Source organism: Cyanistes caeruleus, chromosome 2 (genome assembly GCF_971803275.1).
Source record: "Cyanistes caeruleus chromosome 2, bCyaCae1.hap1.1, whole genome shotgun sequence".
Classification (NCBI taxonomy): Eukaryota; Metazoa; Chordata; class Aves; order Passeriformes; family Paridae; genus Cyanistes; species Cyanistes caeruleus.
Genome location: NC_141702.1, coordinates 23,904,933 through 23,922,194, shown reverse-complemented (window position 1 = coordinate 23,922,194; position 17,262 = coordinate 23,904,933). Strand labels below are relative to the sequence as shown.

Sequence of the window (17,262 nt, the reverse complement as noted above, 5' to 3'; positions counted from 1 at the left end):
AATTACTTCCCTGTGCAGTAACTTCTAATGGCACACGCATCTACCCAGCCATAAACATTCACACCATCTGCTCTTGTTACAGTTGAGTTCTCAAGCCAGCTTCCAAGTCAGGCTGACAAGAGTTCACATGGCTCTTATCCACCAGCTCTATTCCAACTAGTTATTCATTTGCAAAGAGAATTACTAAGCCAACAGAGAGTTTCTTTTTGTATAAGGTCTGTCACTGACAGCACCCAACTCAGCCAAACTCAGTAGCCAAATACCACATCAATGTTCATGTATTTCTAAAATGTTTTAACTAATCTGTCTCTTCAGTCTCTGGGTTTTTTTCCAGTTTTCTTTCCTTAAAAGGTTTTCCAAATGTGCATAAAATTATATGGTTCACAGAAATTTTTCAGCAATTGCCTGGAGACTCATCACGCTTCATCAATTATATTATCAGATAAAGATAGAATTTAAAGCACCAAACAAATAAAGGAAATATGCTATAGAAAGGTGAAGTGCCGACAATATTCTTCAGCCGATGTGAAGTTAAACCATAAAAAAAAAAGGCCCCCCCCGTTACACTATGATTTTTCCTGAATATTCAATTACAGCCCTCATTTATTTACAAGGTTACACAACCTTGATCGCTCCCACCCCTTCCATCACAGCTGAGAGAGCATTTTGTGCACATCCGCTGCATGTAAGGAGGCATAAATAGCTGACAGTTGCTCTAATTTGGTAACACAGATTCACTGGTTTTAGATCACTGGGTCATAAGGCTGCTTAAAGGTGACCCAACAGCCCCTGAACTTCTTGTAGAACTAGTAAGTTCACCAGGCCACAGAAAAAAAGAATGTTTTCACTCCATCACCATGCAGGACAATATATGAAGCAAGCATTGCAAGCAAACAATAAACCCATGTTGTTTCCAATAACACATTTTAGAAGATAGCTTCTCCCAGCATTTTCTGAATTTATTTCTGCAGTTGACACACAGACTGATTCTTCTTCCAAAAGTACAACTAGAAATACTAGCACTCAGCTTTTTGCTAATCCCAGGTAAAGAGCAGAGCAGAGATAAGGAACTGAACTTCTAACCCAAAGGCAGTCCTTTTTTTGGGACAGAAAGCAGCTTTATTTTTTTCAACTTTTTTTTTTTTTTTTTTTTTTTTTTATCTATCTCTAAATGCCAGGCATTTCAGAGAGCTTGGGAAAAGAAGTCAATATTGTGACAGATACACATATAAAACCAACATACAAAGCATTTTTTAAACTGCAAAAAAAAAAGCATGCTCTCAGAAACACAGAACTACCGTCAAGCATTATTTTATTACTGTATTTCTACCACAAGCTCCCCTCTACTCTTTCCCTTCTTCCCATCTAGAACTAGAGGGAAATCCATGAATTAGACAAAAAAGTGTTCTGCCTGAGGTAGATAACAATTTCTGAGACAGGAAAACCCTACTAACCCAGTTTTCTAGACCATATCATAAGACAGTATAAAATCAAATAAATTAACTTTGGAGCTTACCATTTCGAGACAAATCAAGTTCCACCAGCTGCATGAAATTCGCGATTTCTGGAGGGAGCCGTTGGATTTCATTATCGCTAAGTCCAAGTTTCCGTAACTTCACGAGCTGGAAGAAAGGCTGAAAGAGAGAAAAAAATTACATTTCAGAAAATATTCACATAACTCACATATAGTGATATGATAAATGATGATAAATGATGAATGTTGATGTGATCATGATAAATGATGAGGAATAACTGGAATCACTTTAAAAATGTAAGCTAATTAAAGCTGTTGTATGGCATTAATTATGTAGAATCATCTCCGCACCTGTATCAGAATGAACATTTTGTTTTAATTTTCACATGCAAACAAACTATAACCTGTGTTTTAGCTAAAATTAAGATATATAAAAAATAATCTCTAACGCTTGCTGTTAAAGGTCATTGCAGATACTAGCAAAATCCAGAGTGCCAGCTTCAAGTCATTAATGGGGCAAAGCTACCAAGCAGAGTAATTAAAAACATCCTAATTACTCACCAGGGCTCATTAGGAAGTTAATACAGAGGGACACTTCTAAAGAACAAGATCCAGAAAACTGACAAAGAGGGACTGACTGGTTCTTCACCAGTGAACACCAAAACCAAGTAGGTTACAGAGCCAGCCTCCCTCAGGAAGGCTTTCTTTCCAGCCTCCAACACCCTCTGTCCTACAGCCCAGTTTCAGAAGGACTAATGGAAGTTGGGCAAGATTTCAGGTGTTCTTTGCTTGAGGAAAAGCCTAGCCCAGCCCTGTCCACAGTGAGAACACAGGCACACAATGCAGACAGGATGCTAACACCCTGCCTATGGGCTCAGCTCTGGCAGCCCCCAAGACAAAATAACAACCAAACAGGCCAAGCTGAAAGTCAGGCCAACTCCAGGCTCTGGGAGGAGCTGGTGACTGAAAGAGAAAAATGATCATTTAAAACCTATTGAGATGTAGGCATTCCTAAGGAAGTTGTGGAGCTCTTACTGCAACTTTCCTTTCTTCTACACAGGACTTTCAAGAAGAGTGACTGCAAGGGGTGAGGATTTGTGCAGAATGAAATGACTTTACATACAAGTCATCTTGATTAAAAGTGCACAGGCTCCTCCAATTCTGAGTGAGTTGTGTGCCCCTGGAGTGCACAGGGAGTTTGACCCAGCAGTCAAAACACGTGCATCTCACCCACTCTCAGCATGTGTGCCTGCCTGTACCCCCATGGTTTTGCCCCTTTTTTGATACAAAAAGGAGCAGTAAGGCATCTTACTAGGACACAAGACAAAAACAGTTTCATTAATCTGTATTGCAATACAGGTTTTCAATCTTATTTTGAGTGTCTTGTGGTCAGGATCATACATCAGGTTTTTAAGTGTGAAGTTTTGCACTTCTGAATCAATCTTTCCGTATACACTGTCACAGAAAAACAAAACACAACTGAAAGTAATGTATTTTCCCTCAAAAACATGGGTTCCTTTTAGGGGATAAGAAGGATAGAGCTTTAAAAAGTTTATAAACACTCAACAGTAAAAGATGCACCAGATCTGAATGTGGAATTTCAAAGGCATTTTTGAGTCAGAAGGCACTCCTCTACCCTCCCCCATATTAAGTGTTTTATAACAGAGTTGAAATTTTAAGAGGAAGGTAAAATCCTCTCTAATTCCATATTTCTAGCTCCCTAAAAACTTATATTCCAATTAAAATAGCCACAAATGCTTTTTAATCCTTCATTGTCCTCAAAAGATCCATAACTGCATTTTCATATCATTACCGTTCTTACCTTAAAACAAATGTAGCCCTTTCTCTAAATATTTATTAATATGACTAGACCAAGAATCCATCAAAAGCTTAGAAAAGCACTTATAAGACACTTTTGTGAAAACATAGCAGGAGTATGCTTTGCAGAAGAGATCCCAATCTGCCCTAACACTCCAAAATAAATACTTGCCAAAATGTGTTCCTCAAAGCAGTTTGTAGCTGCTAAACTATATGACAGTTATAAATATTGATGTTCTACTACAAATCTTATCCTGAGCAACAGTTGTCCCTGACAGATATTCAATGGCAAGTGAGCAAAGACAGAAGACACATGGTTAAAAGACAGAATAGTCATCAAAAGCCTGTTAAGAGCTGGATATCCCTAGGAAGGTTTGAGAGCCCTCACAGTACCACGTTGTAAGAGCAGTTCATATTTATTAAATGTGCAGAGCACATGGGCAACAAGCAGTATTACACAATATTTGAAGACATTCCTGTTTCTTTAGTTGACTACTACTTAAAAGAAAAATTAACTGGAAACTTTATTTTCCATCTGCATAACAATTTTTAATGAATGACACCATTTCCTAGATAAAATCAAACTGCAGTTACACAAATAGCATTTCTTTGAACTTCTGTTTGTTTGTTGTTTTTTTTTTCCTTTAAACTACAGAACTCAATCACTTTTGCATATTTAGTGCATCCTACTCCCATTTCAGTAAGTGTTCTTCCTTTATCTAAGACACAGCATTAGCACTCTGAAGCTCTGCTGGAGAGACAAACAACTCCTTTTGGCCATATATGTTTTACCTTTCAAAAAGGCCACAGGGAACAAAGAGAACTAAAAGTTTACTCAATAAAGTTCAACAACCATAAACATGTATATATATGTATATGTACATATGTGCATAAATACCTGCAATATTTTAAATACATGCCAATCCTAATTTGATGTATCTAACACAGTTCTGCCTCTATTTGATAAGCTCTAACACAATCCAAAGTGCAATGGGGTTGTTGGCCAGAGCAGTGTATCCACCCAGCACGCTCTAATAGCTGGTTTTGATTGCACACCCAATGCCTCTATGAGTATCTTGCCAACACTTGTAATGCTGCTTAGTTTAGCCAGCCTAATTAATAGTGCCTCAATGAGAAAAATAATGCCATGAGCATAAACAGTGAAGTAGCCTATTGCTATAAACTTGCTATTTAGTAACAGCTGACCCCCAACTGAAACTTCTCCTGCTATGAAAGAATTATAGAGGCTTCTATTATATGGATTTTCTAAGAACATACATCTTGAACAGATCCCTTCTCTCAATGGAAAACCAAGCAAGCCTCTCTCGCCCGGGCACATATTTTAAAAAAAACTTCATTCTGACAAAATTGGGTCGATGTCAGCCAACTGAAGAAAAAAGTAACAGAAGTGCATGACTCACTGAAAAGTATAAACAGACAGTGTGATCCCACAGCCCTCATTTTTTATGCCTTTCTTTTTTTAAGAATACCACTACAACTGGCACTCAATTCTAGGGAAAAAATAGTTAAGAGAATTAAGCCAAACCAGTAGGCTATTTTCTTCCCTGCAAGTGGCCAAGACAATGTATCTCTGTGTTTCTTTCAATGATTCTCTCCTGAAACAGAAAATATTCATGACCCAGAATTTTCCCTGAAAATTCAGCACCTTAGCTGATGGGAATACAAAAAAACATAAATGGAAATACATTAAAACAACAACAGAAGTAAAACACACAGGAGGGAAAAAAGACATATTTGCAGCTAATGCTGTTTAAGGGGAGAAACAACTTTTCAGCAACATCTGAGCTGCTAGAGCCTTTGCAGTGCTAGAGACATGTCACACTCCAAACCCATCCAGCACAGGATACATAACTAAAAAAAACTAAAATGTAACTAAATGTTTACTGTGTTAAAACATTTCCAAAAAAAGGCTACTACTAGCAGTAAAGAGCATTAAAATTAGAACCTTTATGAATGCACTGCCTAATTCTCACAATGGGCTAGCATTACCAGTAGAAATTAGAATGAGATGTAAAGGAGAAAGAAAACTGCAAATTAACTTGTTTCATGGTTACATACACACCAGATAGGATGAGGGTTTGGTGGTTTTTCTCTTCAGGTTGTTTGGTTGGGTTTTTTTGCAGGCACCTGAGCTGTTGCTGACAAGATTAACAATTTGTAAGCAATTGCTCTTATGTCAAATTTCCCTCAGATGCCAATATGGATTTTCCACATACACATGCTGCCTCAGCTTTTAAGGTTTCTTCGGGCAATTACATTATTATATTAAAATTAATTAAGTAAGCTGTAAGACAGAGTATGTTATTAGATTCTGTTTCTTAGGTACGTACATCTGTATTTATTTCTCCCATTTTCCAAACTTACAAATGACCAACTAAAGGTTATCTGTGCTTTAGAATTAAGTGGCACATATTAATTTGAACATAGTTTAATTTTTAAATGCATTCTTGTTTCAAATCTTACTTTAGGCTCCAATTTCTTCTCCTCCATTGTAAACAAAAATCAATGGGGACACCATTTCATCTGTTTACTTCCCATCACCAGCTATGTGTCCTCCTCCAGTATTCAGGTAAGGGAAATTGCAGTCAATCCTTCCACATTTTTATACTGCCTCAGAAAGATCCTTTTCTGAGGTCTTTCTTCAGGCAAGCACAAGTAGAAGAGGTAATTTTGCTAAACAAAGCAGTAAATAAGAGATAAGGCATCAAATACATGAAAAAACCTTGCAACATAGCTGCTCCCCAACAAGGTCCCTGGTCCCTTGCTTTTGGCCCCTAGAAGTCACCATTCTGTCTGCATTGTTGCACGGCTTCAGTGAGAGCAGAGGAAGCCCAACTCACTTTAGGTGAATGCACTGCTGGGTGGTCAGGACACCATGAGGAAAACGAGGATTAAATCCCATAATGAAGCAGCACCACTGAATTCAAGCATTCTGCTTCCTCAGAATGGGTTTAATAACCAGGCTCTGCCACAAGCATATATGCACATTCCCCATCTGCCTGAAGGGCAAAGGTAAGGAGGGAAGGGTGAGCTTTTCCTCATTCCTCTCCACTTTTGTGGAAGTCATCAACAAAATGGCCTTTGACAGACTATCAGTAGGGACCACTCAGTGCTAAGGATTCCAAGAAGATCGGACAATGCCCTACACTCACCACCGAGTGGGATGTCAAACATCACTCCTACTCTGGTCAGCCAGTGGACATACCAGTCTGGAGCTCTCAGCAAGCTGTAATGCACTCCACTCCAGCCACAAGACATCCACCCTCAGTCGAAATCCACAACTAACTTGTGAGAAAAAACCTCTTTCTAGGATGCAATCCTGTACATCATTGTCTTAAAATCCAACCCAGAGACTTCTGCCAGTAACACAGGTGGGAGCACTGAGAAAAACCAGCAAGAGCACAGAAAACAGACACCTTTCCTGTAGAAGCAAATCCGAACTAGCTGCACGATAAAATGCTGAGGAAGATGAATTCATGAAGTGTGAAAAGAGATCTCAGCAGACTCCAGTGAAGCCTAGCATGGGCATTATCAGTTTGGAATCTCCCACAAAGCCTACTAGCAACATCAGGACCCCTCAAGTCACTCTGTCCGCTTTCACCTGCAAGCAAAGGCAGCTGGCAAGGGCAACAGGGTTTCACCAATATGGATCCCACGTGATCCTTTGGGCACAACGCACTTTAATTTTCAAATAAAATATTCCCTGAGATACCGAGACAGTTTCTTAGGGCAGGGACAAACTCACGGTGCAGCACAGCAGGGTCATTATGCAATTGAATCAAAGAAGCAGCTGATGGATTTCCTCTACAGCCACGAAGAGATGCAGCAGCTGCAGCTGGTGATGGACAGCAGCACACAGACCTCTGCCCACCTGTTTTGTGGCAAGCTGGCAAATGGACAAGTACTCCATGCAGCTGAGGTTTCTAATTCTGTCTTCACATTCGCCATGAGCAAAACCAGAACTGTTACATACATTTGACAACAGAACATTTGGCATGATGGAAGATTGATTCACACACACACAACCATGTATGCAGAATATATTCAAGCTGTACATTGGTCTCTCAACGTAGTACTACCAACTTTGTCATCACAAATATTAATGAAAGACATCATGGAGGCAGACATACAAGCAGGAGTCCATACAAAACTTTAACAAAATTACTGTATTTCACAACAAGAGAAAAATATTAATGGAAGATCACAGTTCATGGACACATATCCTAAACAGAACCAGATGCTCCAACTGCTGTCTCTCCCTCCAATGGGAACTTGAAATTAAAGCCCAACAGAAAGATCAGCCAGGCAGGAAGGGCTTTGGGAGAAGGCCTACAGAAGACAGAGCAAAAGTGATACCAATGCCTCACTGAAGTTGGTATTCAGCATCCACTTGCTATGCTTCTGACACTCTATTTTCAAAGCATCTGCCATTTTCTGAACCACTGACAAGGATGGGCCAATTGCAGGACCTAGTCTCAGTTGTTACCACCCCTTTTAAAAAGAAAATAGGGGATGACAATTCACTCTCAAAAACCAATATACGGCAGCACTAAATCAAAATGCTGCGCTACCAAGCAGTGCCTTGACCAGGTTGTTCTCATCCTGTTCCTGGCAGGCAAGGATTTACTTCCTCTTCTATGTCAATTAAGTAGAAGCAACAAAGGTTACAGAGCACTCCATGCTAAAGCTGTTTGTTAGAGCACAGTGGTGAGAGGGACTACCTTTGCCTTCAAGAGAGGCCAGAAAACATCTACTACAATGAAATACAGATTCATTGCAGTTAAATGCATTTGCCATTTGGAAAAAAAATAAACAACCAACCAAAGCCCACATTAATCTCTCTAATTCTAGCATGAATTTTTCCAGTATACAAGACTGTTGGCAGGAGGTAATGTCTTTTTTTAGACAAACTGATATAATTAGAAAAATAACTCTATGCATAATCATAAAATTTATTTTAGAGGTACACATGTATAATTTCTGCCCACAAACCTTGTCTAAACTATGTACAAAACAAAGAGAAGGGAATGCTAGCAGTTTACTAAAAAAGTACACACCTTACAAAAAAGAAAAAAAAAGTTAAAGGTATTGAAACATTACTTAATTACTTTCTTCCAACTCAGGTCAAAAGTCTAGGGCTGAGCTGTTACTACAAAAAAAACGTCATTAGAAAATATTTCAAAACTGCCATTAGAAAATATTTCAAACCAAGCAGACTTCATAAACCTTCTGAACAATTTCAGGGACACTAACAGGTAAGATAATGATTTTCCTTAGTTTAGGAAACAGAGACCAAGTTCTCCCTCCTCTCCCATCAGACTGTGGTCTTTCATATTTGATGTCAAAAGGTAAAGTACTGCTTCAAGTCTGAAGCCATATAGAAAAAACTGGAAACTAGGAGGAGAAAACCTAGATATACTTATCTGGTAATAAACTTCTTTGCAGTCTTCAACACAGAGCTCTATGTTTAGAGATATGTTAATATAAGGATCCAATGCTGCTTCTCTACAAACCATTATGGATTTTAATAATTCAAGCATATACTGTGTGATAATACTAAGTGACTATACTCACAACAGGTTACAAAAGGTAACATATTTTCAAGATACTGAAGTTGTAAAGCTGCAGGTGTTCTTAGCAAGTATTTTAAATAGCATTTGTCATGCTAAAAAATGCTTAAACTTTCAGTAAAACTACTTCTACTGTGTGCGTGCAGTCTGCTTCAGCCTCACCCACTGGCACAGTTCTCTCTCTTATGCTAACTGAAAATACATGCTTGTTCAAATCATACAGTGGTATTTCTTTAAAGATTTACAGCAAGATGTGCAGAAACACCGTGACACTATCAATGAAGAAATTAAAACAACTAAATATTTGAGGGTGAATAAACTGTGAAAACTACTGCAATTCAACCTGTATCATTAAAAACACCCAAGTTAAAGACAGGCAAGATTTTTGATATGTCCCCTACAGAATCATTCAACAGTTGAGGTTGGAAGGGGCTCTAGAAATCACCTGGTGCACCCCCATGGGTCACCTAGAACCACGTCCAGTCAGATTTACAGCATCTTCATGGACAGAGATTGCACAACCTCTCTCGACAATCTCTGCCAGTGTTTGACCATCCTCACAGTAAAAAAGTATTTTCATATTTGCCCCCTGCTTCTTGGAAGGTCACAGGGCACCCCAAGCAAGGTTTCATGCTGATTAACACATATTTATACGCAACCATGAGCCTTTTTCTTCTCAAGGCTGAATGAACTATTCTAGCTCTTTTAGCCTTCTCTCCTGAGAGATGCTCCCAGCCCTTAACAGTCTTTGTGGCCCCCACAGTGTATGTCCAGTATGCCCATGCCTCTTCTTTTGGGATAGCCAGCACTAGACAAAGCAGTCCAGGTCTGTTTCCCCAGTGCTAGCCAGAGGACAAGGATCACCTGCTGGCAGTACTTTGTGTTACACAGCCCAGGATACTGTTGGTTCTCTTTGTCCTGAAGGAGCATTGCTGACTGATGGCCAAGCTGTCCACCAGGTTACCCATGGCCTTTTACTGGAAGACTCTTTTCCAGATGGTTGGCCCTCCGCCTACACTGGAGAACTGGGTTATTTCTCTCCAGGTGCAGGTGTATTCCTCTTTACTGAACTTCATGACATTCCTCTCTGCCTGTTTCTCCAGCCTCTCTCTGTCCCGCTGAATGGCAGCATAAACATCTTTTTTACCAACCTCTTACAAGCAGAATCCTAAACATACCAAAGTTTGTTTTCTCAAGATGCTGTTTATTGTCCTGTTCCTTCCTCTCAGAACCCTGAACCCCACCACCTCATGGTCACTACAGCCAAGATGGCCAAGGTCACTACAGCTACTGCAACCCTGATCTTCGCATCTCAGCCTGTCTTTTCTTGTTTTCAAGTACGAGGTCCAACAGATCACCTCTGTCCATTAAATCCTTGAGCACCTGCATTAGGAAGCCATTAACACACTTCAGAAAACTCCTGGATTGCTTATGTCCTTCCAGGTGTCATGTTGTTCAAGACCCATATGAGGACCTGAGCCTGCCAACATGGGACTTCTTCCAGTTATCTGAAGAAGGCATCATCTACTACTTCATTCCGATCAAGCAGTCTACAGCAGACACCCAAAACAACGTCATCCCCTAATCCCAACCTGCTCTCATTTGTCCTGTCATCCATCCCAAAGCAAAAACTCACATATCCCCTGCTGCTCTCTCATCCCAAGGGGTACTCCCCATCCTTGCTTTCCTGGTCTGTCCTTAAAGAGCCTGTGTTCATCTACTGCCATGTGAGATATCCCACCACATCTCTCCAAACCCAAGGAGAGATATGCATTTAAAAAAAAAAAAAAAGGAAATAAAGTTCCTATTTATGTACAACTTAAGCAGCCATAAACACAAATTTAGAGAGAGGTATAGTAAAATAATCATGTCTTGCCACAGATTACTGGCCACTGACCAAACAAGTGTCTTTCAGGCTTATGGTTGCATAATGATAGAAACAATGATAGAACAGTGAAATTCAGCCCAGAACAGGTTTTCTCCTGAGACAAAGGTGTGGTATGGGAAGAAGAGAGGGACTGCTTCTTAAGGAGATTTCACATGATTTTGTTAAGATAACAGGACCCTGGATTTCAACACCACACATAACAGAGACACCAACAGTGCTGAATGCCAAGCAGCAGCAGAGCAGCAGCATCTCTAGCAAAGAAACCGGGGCACAGGAAGAGGCCAGGGTTTAACCAGGTCTCTCGGGAAAAGGGTCTCACTTCTATCTAGTAACTCTACAGAGAAGCTTTAGTATATAACACCAAGAAGAAAAATTACAGATGACAGATACAATTTGTAAGCTCAGAAATGCAAAATGATTCAGAGCTGGACTACTTTAGGTTTACAAATGCTACATAAAAATCATTCCTCAAAGGGGAAAAAAAAAAAAGTTCCTCAGACTCTTAGGCTAATCTAAGTGCATAGAATTATTTTTTTTTAATTATTTTTTTTTCCACTGGAGTTTTTCCATAAACAACATCTGCTAGAAGTACCATGGGAAAGTGGTCTTTATTCTTTGAGTTAAAGAACTGAGCAGCAGCAAGACAAAACAGCAGCAAAACAAGAGTTATAAGCTATTTCCACCACCCACAAATGCAAAGAATGCTGTGATTTAATACAAAGGCCAAAATATAATACTGCATTCAAGGGTTCCTAAGTTGTTTGGTTTTTTTTTTAAATCACTGAAAAAATAAAAATACAGGGATTCAGTTTTGTACTGCAAATTTGAGTCACAGAGAAATTAAGCTGACAGGATGTATTTGCCCTTAAATTCTAATGTACGGGAGTAGAAAACAACATTTCATCAACTACAGACTGATCTATAGAATTGAAAGCATTTTATTTTTATCTGATGCTTTTCATTAGAAAAGCTATTGAAACGCATCACGCAGAATGTGTTATTTTCTTCTATCAAAGCAATTTGCCAGAAAGCCTACTCTTCAGTGAAGAATAGTTTTTGACGTGCAGCAAATGATATACTACACATTACAGCCTGAGTTGAAAAATTCTTCAAGTTTTCACTCCCAAGGAAAATAAAAATGCTACAGGTTTAGAAAAAAACACACAAACTACATTTTTAAGTCACTCTATGCACACTGGCAACCACTTACATTTTTTTCCAATAAAATCAGATACACAAAATAATCAACAGAAGGCACTTGGGATCCAACACAGGGGAAGGAATTATTTAAGCAAGTTAAGAGCTACACTTTACCACCAGCTCTATACATAGCCCATCCTCTTCAGACCAAAGGGTGCAGCTCTTTAATTTGTCTTGTAAAACAGAAGTGGCGAGAAGCATGCTGACAGCTAGAAATTGCTGTTCTGTGGGAAAACAGCCACATCTGCTGAGAAGGGCTTCAGAGAGACTTCATTATTGTGGAAAACCACCAGCAGCTTAATAGTATACAGCTTGCTCCTCCAGCACATCCCACCAGGCTGGCTTATCCTGCAAGAAGGGCAAGAGCAGAGGAGGGAACCTGAGAGGCAGCAGAAAGGAAGGGGAAAGAGCAGAAGTACAAAGAAAAGAGATGTTCGCAAGGGCAGTCAAGAACCCAGCACAGAAGGGACAGGAGAGGAAGCAAAGCGTCAGAAACAGACGGCAGACAGAGCTCTCTAGGTTGGAGGAAATAAGCAAGATCCTGGAACATGAGGGACGGGGGAGGATGGGAAAGTATGAACATGCAGGGTGAGGAGTCTGAGACACCAGTGGTAATGACAGAAAAAGGTCGCTGTCAACATAAGCACAAGTTCTGTATCACGTAACTGGGGAATGGAGCGAAGAAGGGCCCAGGGATCCAGCAGAGCAGCTAAGAAGGAAAGCTTGACAAAGATTCACTTACTGACATGGGAAACCAAATGCGCAGCAGTAAAATTATATAAAAAGCTTTTAAATTACTCTACAAATAAAAATTGTTACCCTGTATTCTTGAAATGCTGACAGATAGAGCTTGGTGAAAAAAAAGGTATTTGTAGGGAAAAGGGAGTCAGAGAAACAGTTCTTTTTTAATATTAAATTAATATTTTCCACATATTAATGCACAAGGAAGCAAACATGGGGAAGAGTAGAAATAATGGGGGCAATGACATCACCTATCTCTGCTTCTCAGACATTTCAGGTGTTTTCCAGATGAATCTTTCCTATCCTCTCCCCTTAGCAAAAGGTGAAGAGTTCTACCATACATTTTGGTCAGCTTGCATTACAAAAATAAAACTAGCAACGTAATTCCCTCAACATAATTCAAGTTAATTTCTTGTTTTACCTGAGGATACTTCACAAGACTCTCATAATATATAATTCACCAATAGTGCTGGGTCCTTCTGCTAGTCCTTTTCCTTCAAGACACTACAACAATTCTCTAAGTTGTCTTCTATATTTTGAAAGGATTTTTATGTGTGTTCTTTCTGTTGGGTTTTTTCATTAACACCCTAACATATGCCACGTTCTACCAGCTCATTCTAGAATATGGGAGGTTTCAAGTATGCTAGGAAAGACTGCAAATTAAACAAAGCCTATGACTACTTCTGTATCTCAAAATGGAGATATTGGGATGCATTAGAGTATATTCTTCTACTGATATTTTGGATCAAACCAACCAAAGAACACCTTTTATTGCTACTTGATAGAAATGGGGACAGAGAGAACCAGGGAAAAGGGGGAAAGCGTGTGCATCCAACACAAATTGCCTCATCAGCTTGAGAGAAATGCAGCAGGTCCACATACTTCATCATGCCACTTGTTGATATTTATCTCCCTCGGAAAGCTTTTCATTTGGAGGGATCAAAAAACAAATATGCAAGTGGATGGAAAGTGGATGTCTAGAAATAATGCCATCATCACTATCTGACTTGTAGCAATGGCAAAGCCAGTAAAAGAACTCACCAATATCTACGCAATTTCAGAGAAGCATCAGACCTCGTGCCTGCTGTAACAGACCTTTCAGACCACAGCTGCCCACACTGGGAAAATGAGTCTGAACTACCTGTGTGCACAATGAAGAGCTGAGCAGCAGAGCTGGGGTCTCCTCCTCCTCCATCCACAGCAACTTCTGCTGCAAGTGACAGAGCTTACAGAGCTTTCTTCTTCACTGTGCAAGGTGAGGCTTTACAGCAGCAATTTCCTAAGGGGCATCACAACCATCTCAGCAACACAAACACCTTATCAGTGCTAAGGGATTATATTATGGCATCAGCACAGCCTACAGGTGATTCACCAAGAATTGGCACAGATCACTGTGAACTTCAGGACTTCATCAAGCACTGAAAAACACCTAACCAACCAGCCACTGAGAGTTACACAATTCTTCTGACTTGTTTAGGCTTCAACCGAGCCCAAATCTAGCTTCGTGTTACTGCCTTTATATACGTAGAGAAGAAACCTAATGGAGATAAGGTCAGACTAATATAATGAGTTACACTAAATTAAGGATGTAATGACCACTTTTATCTGTTCTGGCCTAACAGTTTGTTAATTACACTCTCTGATGATTTCCCCCATGTTTTCTCTACCAGAGGTATGGTCTACCCCAGCTTTTTGCACTGATTTCCAATTCTGTATCTGTTCTTTGCATTGACACTACCCTTTTAATATAACAGGAATGAGCAATGTATACTGTAGCTACCTTCCACTGAGAGATCTTCCATGATTCTCCTCAACCAGATTCCTAGAAGAGAACTTTTAGAACTATCTCCTGGTAGAAAAGTTGAACAGGGCTCTTCCCATCAGTTTCACCTTCAGTAGATTAGATTCACATTCATGACTGCAGTTCCACTTTTGTAGTTCTAAATTCTGCAGAGTCAACACTTACATGAGGTGATGGCGCTATATTCCACTTATCAGAAATCATTAATAAGGAACTGACAAGGAAAGTTCATAGGTTCGGGCAGGAAGCCCCAATAAAAGTGCCTCCCTGCATTGCTGACAAGGCACAAAGTACTTAGGACAGATACAAGTATGTTTCTGTGGCTGTCTTCCATCAGATTCCTCCTAGTCCAGCTAAAAACCCACAAACATATTCCTGCAGTATATTTAGGCATTCCTGTAACATGATCCATGCACATTACCAAAAAAAAGACAAAAAAAAAAAACTTCTTTCTAACTTTAACTTTTGCTTGATTCCACCACAATGCCAAGAAGCCTAGGCTGGTTTTTGGAGTTTTTTAACCCGCTCAGCTATTTCTTACATGTATGGGATGTAATGCATAGTCACATGTAACTAATGGGAACCAGTGGTCTTTTGAACCATCACAGGGCAAAAAAAGGCTATTTTATATATTACAGTTCAAGGAATAGAAGAGAAACAATAAACAGTTGCACTCTTCTTACAGAAATTAATACAACATAACACCATGAACAGACATCATCTTTACATTTGTACACAGCAACCAGCTGGTGACGGACTTATTATTTCTTTAAAAAATCAGAGAGCTACGGCTTTCAACGGGATTTTAGTCACATGCACATTAAACAGCCCTGTAACATGGTGTGTACAAGCCTGAAAGCCAACACTAAGACGAAAGGTCTAGTACAAAGGGACTCCTGAGTTTGGTCTGTGCACAAAGCCAGTAAAAACTGCTGGAAGTAAAAATAGCAGCCACACACAGGCTATGTAAACCAGTTTTGCTCTACTTCAGAAGGATAAAGAGTTCAGTCACAACAACATGCAAACTTGTGCCTAGGTTTTTCAAAAGAAAAAGCCAAATCTAACACATCAGCTCAACTGAATATTTTTACGACAGTCTGAAGGAAAAGCTAGACACTACGATTACTCTTACTATGTAGAACTGAAAAAAGAGATTGTATGTGAGCGCACTGAATTTCCAAAAGGAAAAAGTAAGGCTGTTTAAGTCTGGGTATGAATAGAGTAACTTTGATTCAGGTACAAACAAAGGTGCTTTTGAAAAACCTCTGGCTAGTGACTTCAGCTTCTTGGATCCCAAGTTAGTAAGAGTACACACAGTTTTAAGATGTAGCTTCCAGGTAACACTTCCCGTGTCAAACTCTACCAACCACAGCTGACAAAGGCTTCTGAGTTGTCCGAAGTTTAAAGAACAAACACGGGGAAAAAAGCCCGTGGGACCTCAAGTCAGAAGTCGATCATGCCTCCCACTCACACTGCATCTGTGGAGCCGCAGTGCCTCCCTGGAATCACTCTGCTGGAGTCCCTCTGGCAAAATCTGCAAGTGCCACTTGGAGAGGCTCACTGGCAGGTACCACCTCAAGGTCTCAAAACCATATTGAATTTAAAGTGAATTCACCTTTGACAATAATACCAAAAACACAGTATGCATAAAACTCTGAATACATGCTTCAAGTGAGAAGCAAAAGACTGGCAAGTGTGCGGGACTTAGACGGAGACACAGAAAAGGCTTATTCGTCTCTCGTGTTTTGCACAACGAACTTTCCAGGAGCAGAAGGCAGAAACGGGAACGCGGTTATCTGCTGGAGGGTTTTGGTTTTCCCACGTAAGGAGCAGATAGTATCTACTGAAAGGGGGAAAAAAAGGGGAGGGCTGAATACCCTCCAAGGTCTCGTAATTCCGATGACGTGCATGTTAATCACAATATACACTCATGTCCTGCGACTCCGGCACCAACCCCCCTGCCCTCCAACAGGACCTATCCTTCCGCAAGACGCGGATCTCCAGGTTTTGCTCGCGAAAGCTCATTTCCCATCTAACTCCGGGAAAACGCTGACCTGAAACTCCGGCTCTTCCCTTAACTCCAAGGGCTGCTACCACAGACCGACGGCCCCGGGAGCCCCCGACCGCCGCCCGGGCGCGGGCACCTGCCGGGGCAGCTCACCTGTCCCCCCGCTCCCACTGCCGCTCACCTTGGGCAGCTCGCGGAGCTGGTTGGCGTCCAGCAGGAGCTCCTCCAGGCTGCGGCTGTAGCGGTAGATCTCCTCGGGCACGGCGGCCAGCGAGCAGTGCCGCTTGTCGATGGACTCCACATGGCGGTTGCACCGCCACAGGGGGATGCAGTGGAACATCGCCCCGCCGCCGGGGGCCGCGGGGCGGGCGCCGCCGCTCACCGCCGCCCCCTCCTCGCCGCCGGCCGCGGGAGCTGCTGCCCGCTCCGCCGCCGCGCAGCGCGGGTCCCGCCGAGCCAGCGGCCGCAAGCCGCATCCAGCGCGCCGCCGCCGCCGGCGGGAAGCAGCCCCGGGCGAGCGCGGCGGCCCCGGGAGAACAATGGGCGGGAGCCGGAGCGGGGCGGAACCGGGGGCGTCCCCCTAGTGCCTCTCGGCGGGCCGCTGCCCTCCCGGCAGGGGCATCGCGGGGCACCGAGCGCAGCGCTGCCGGCCGCCGCCGCGCATTCCCGCGCCTGACCCGGAACACGGGCGGCCGCTCCCGCTCCCCCTCCTCTCCTCCCCCGTCCCGGCTGACATCACCG

General features: G+C 41.5%; 1 protein-coding gene across 1 annotated transcript in view; it reads right to left on the bottom strand.

Annotated features, from left to right (window-relative positions):
* LRRC1 (leucine rich repeat containing 1) overlaps positions 1 to 16,911 on the bottom strand; it is a 69,867-nt gene extending 52,956 nt beyond the window's left edge. Inside the window, exons 1-2 of the mRNA XM_086876091.1 lie at positions 16,703 to 16,911; positions 1,517 to 1,634 (exon numbers count right to left, since the gene is read on the bottom strand). Of these exons, the coding sequence (XP_086732217.1) occupies positions 1,517 to 1,634; positions 16,703 to 16,861 (277 nt within the window). The 5' untranslated portion in view covers positions 16,862 to 16,911. The remainder of the gene's footprint in view (positions 1 to 1,516; positions 1,635 to 16,702) is intronic.
* Between the last annotated feature and the right edge of the window lie 351 nt (positions 16,912 to 17,262).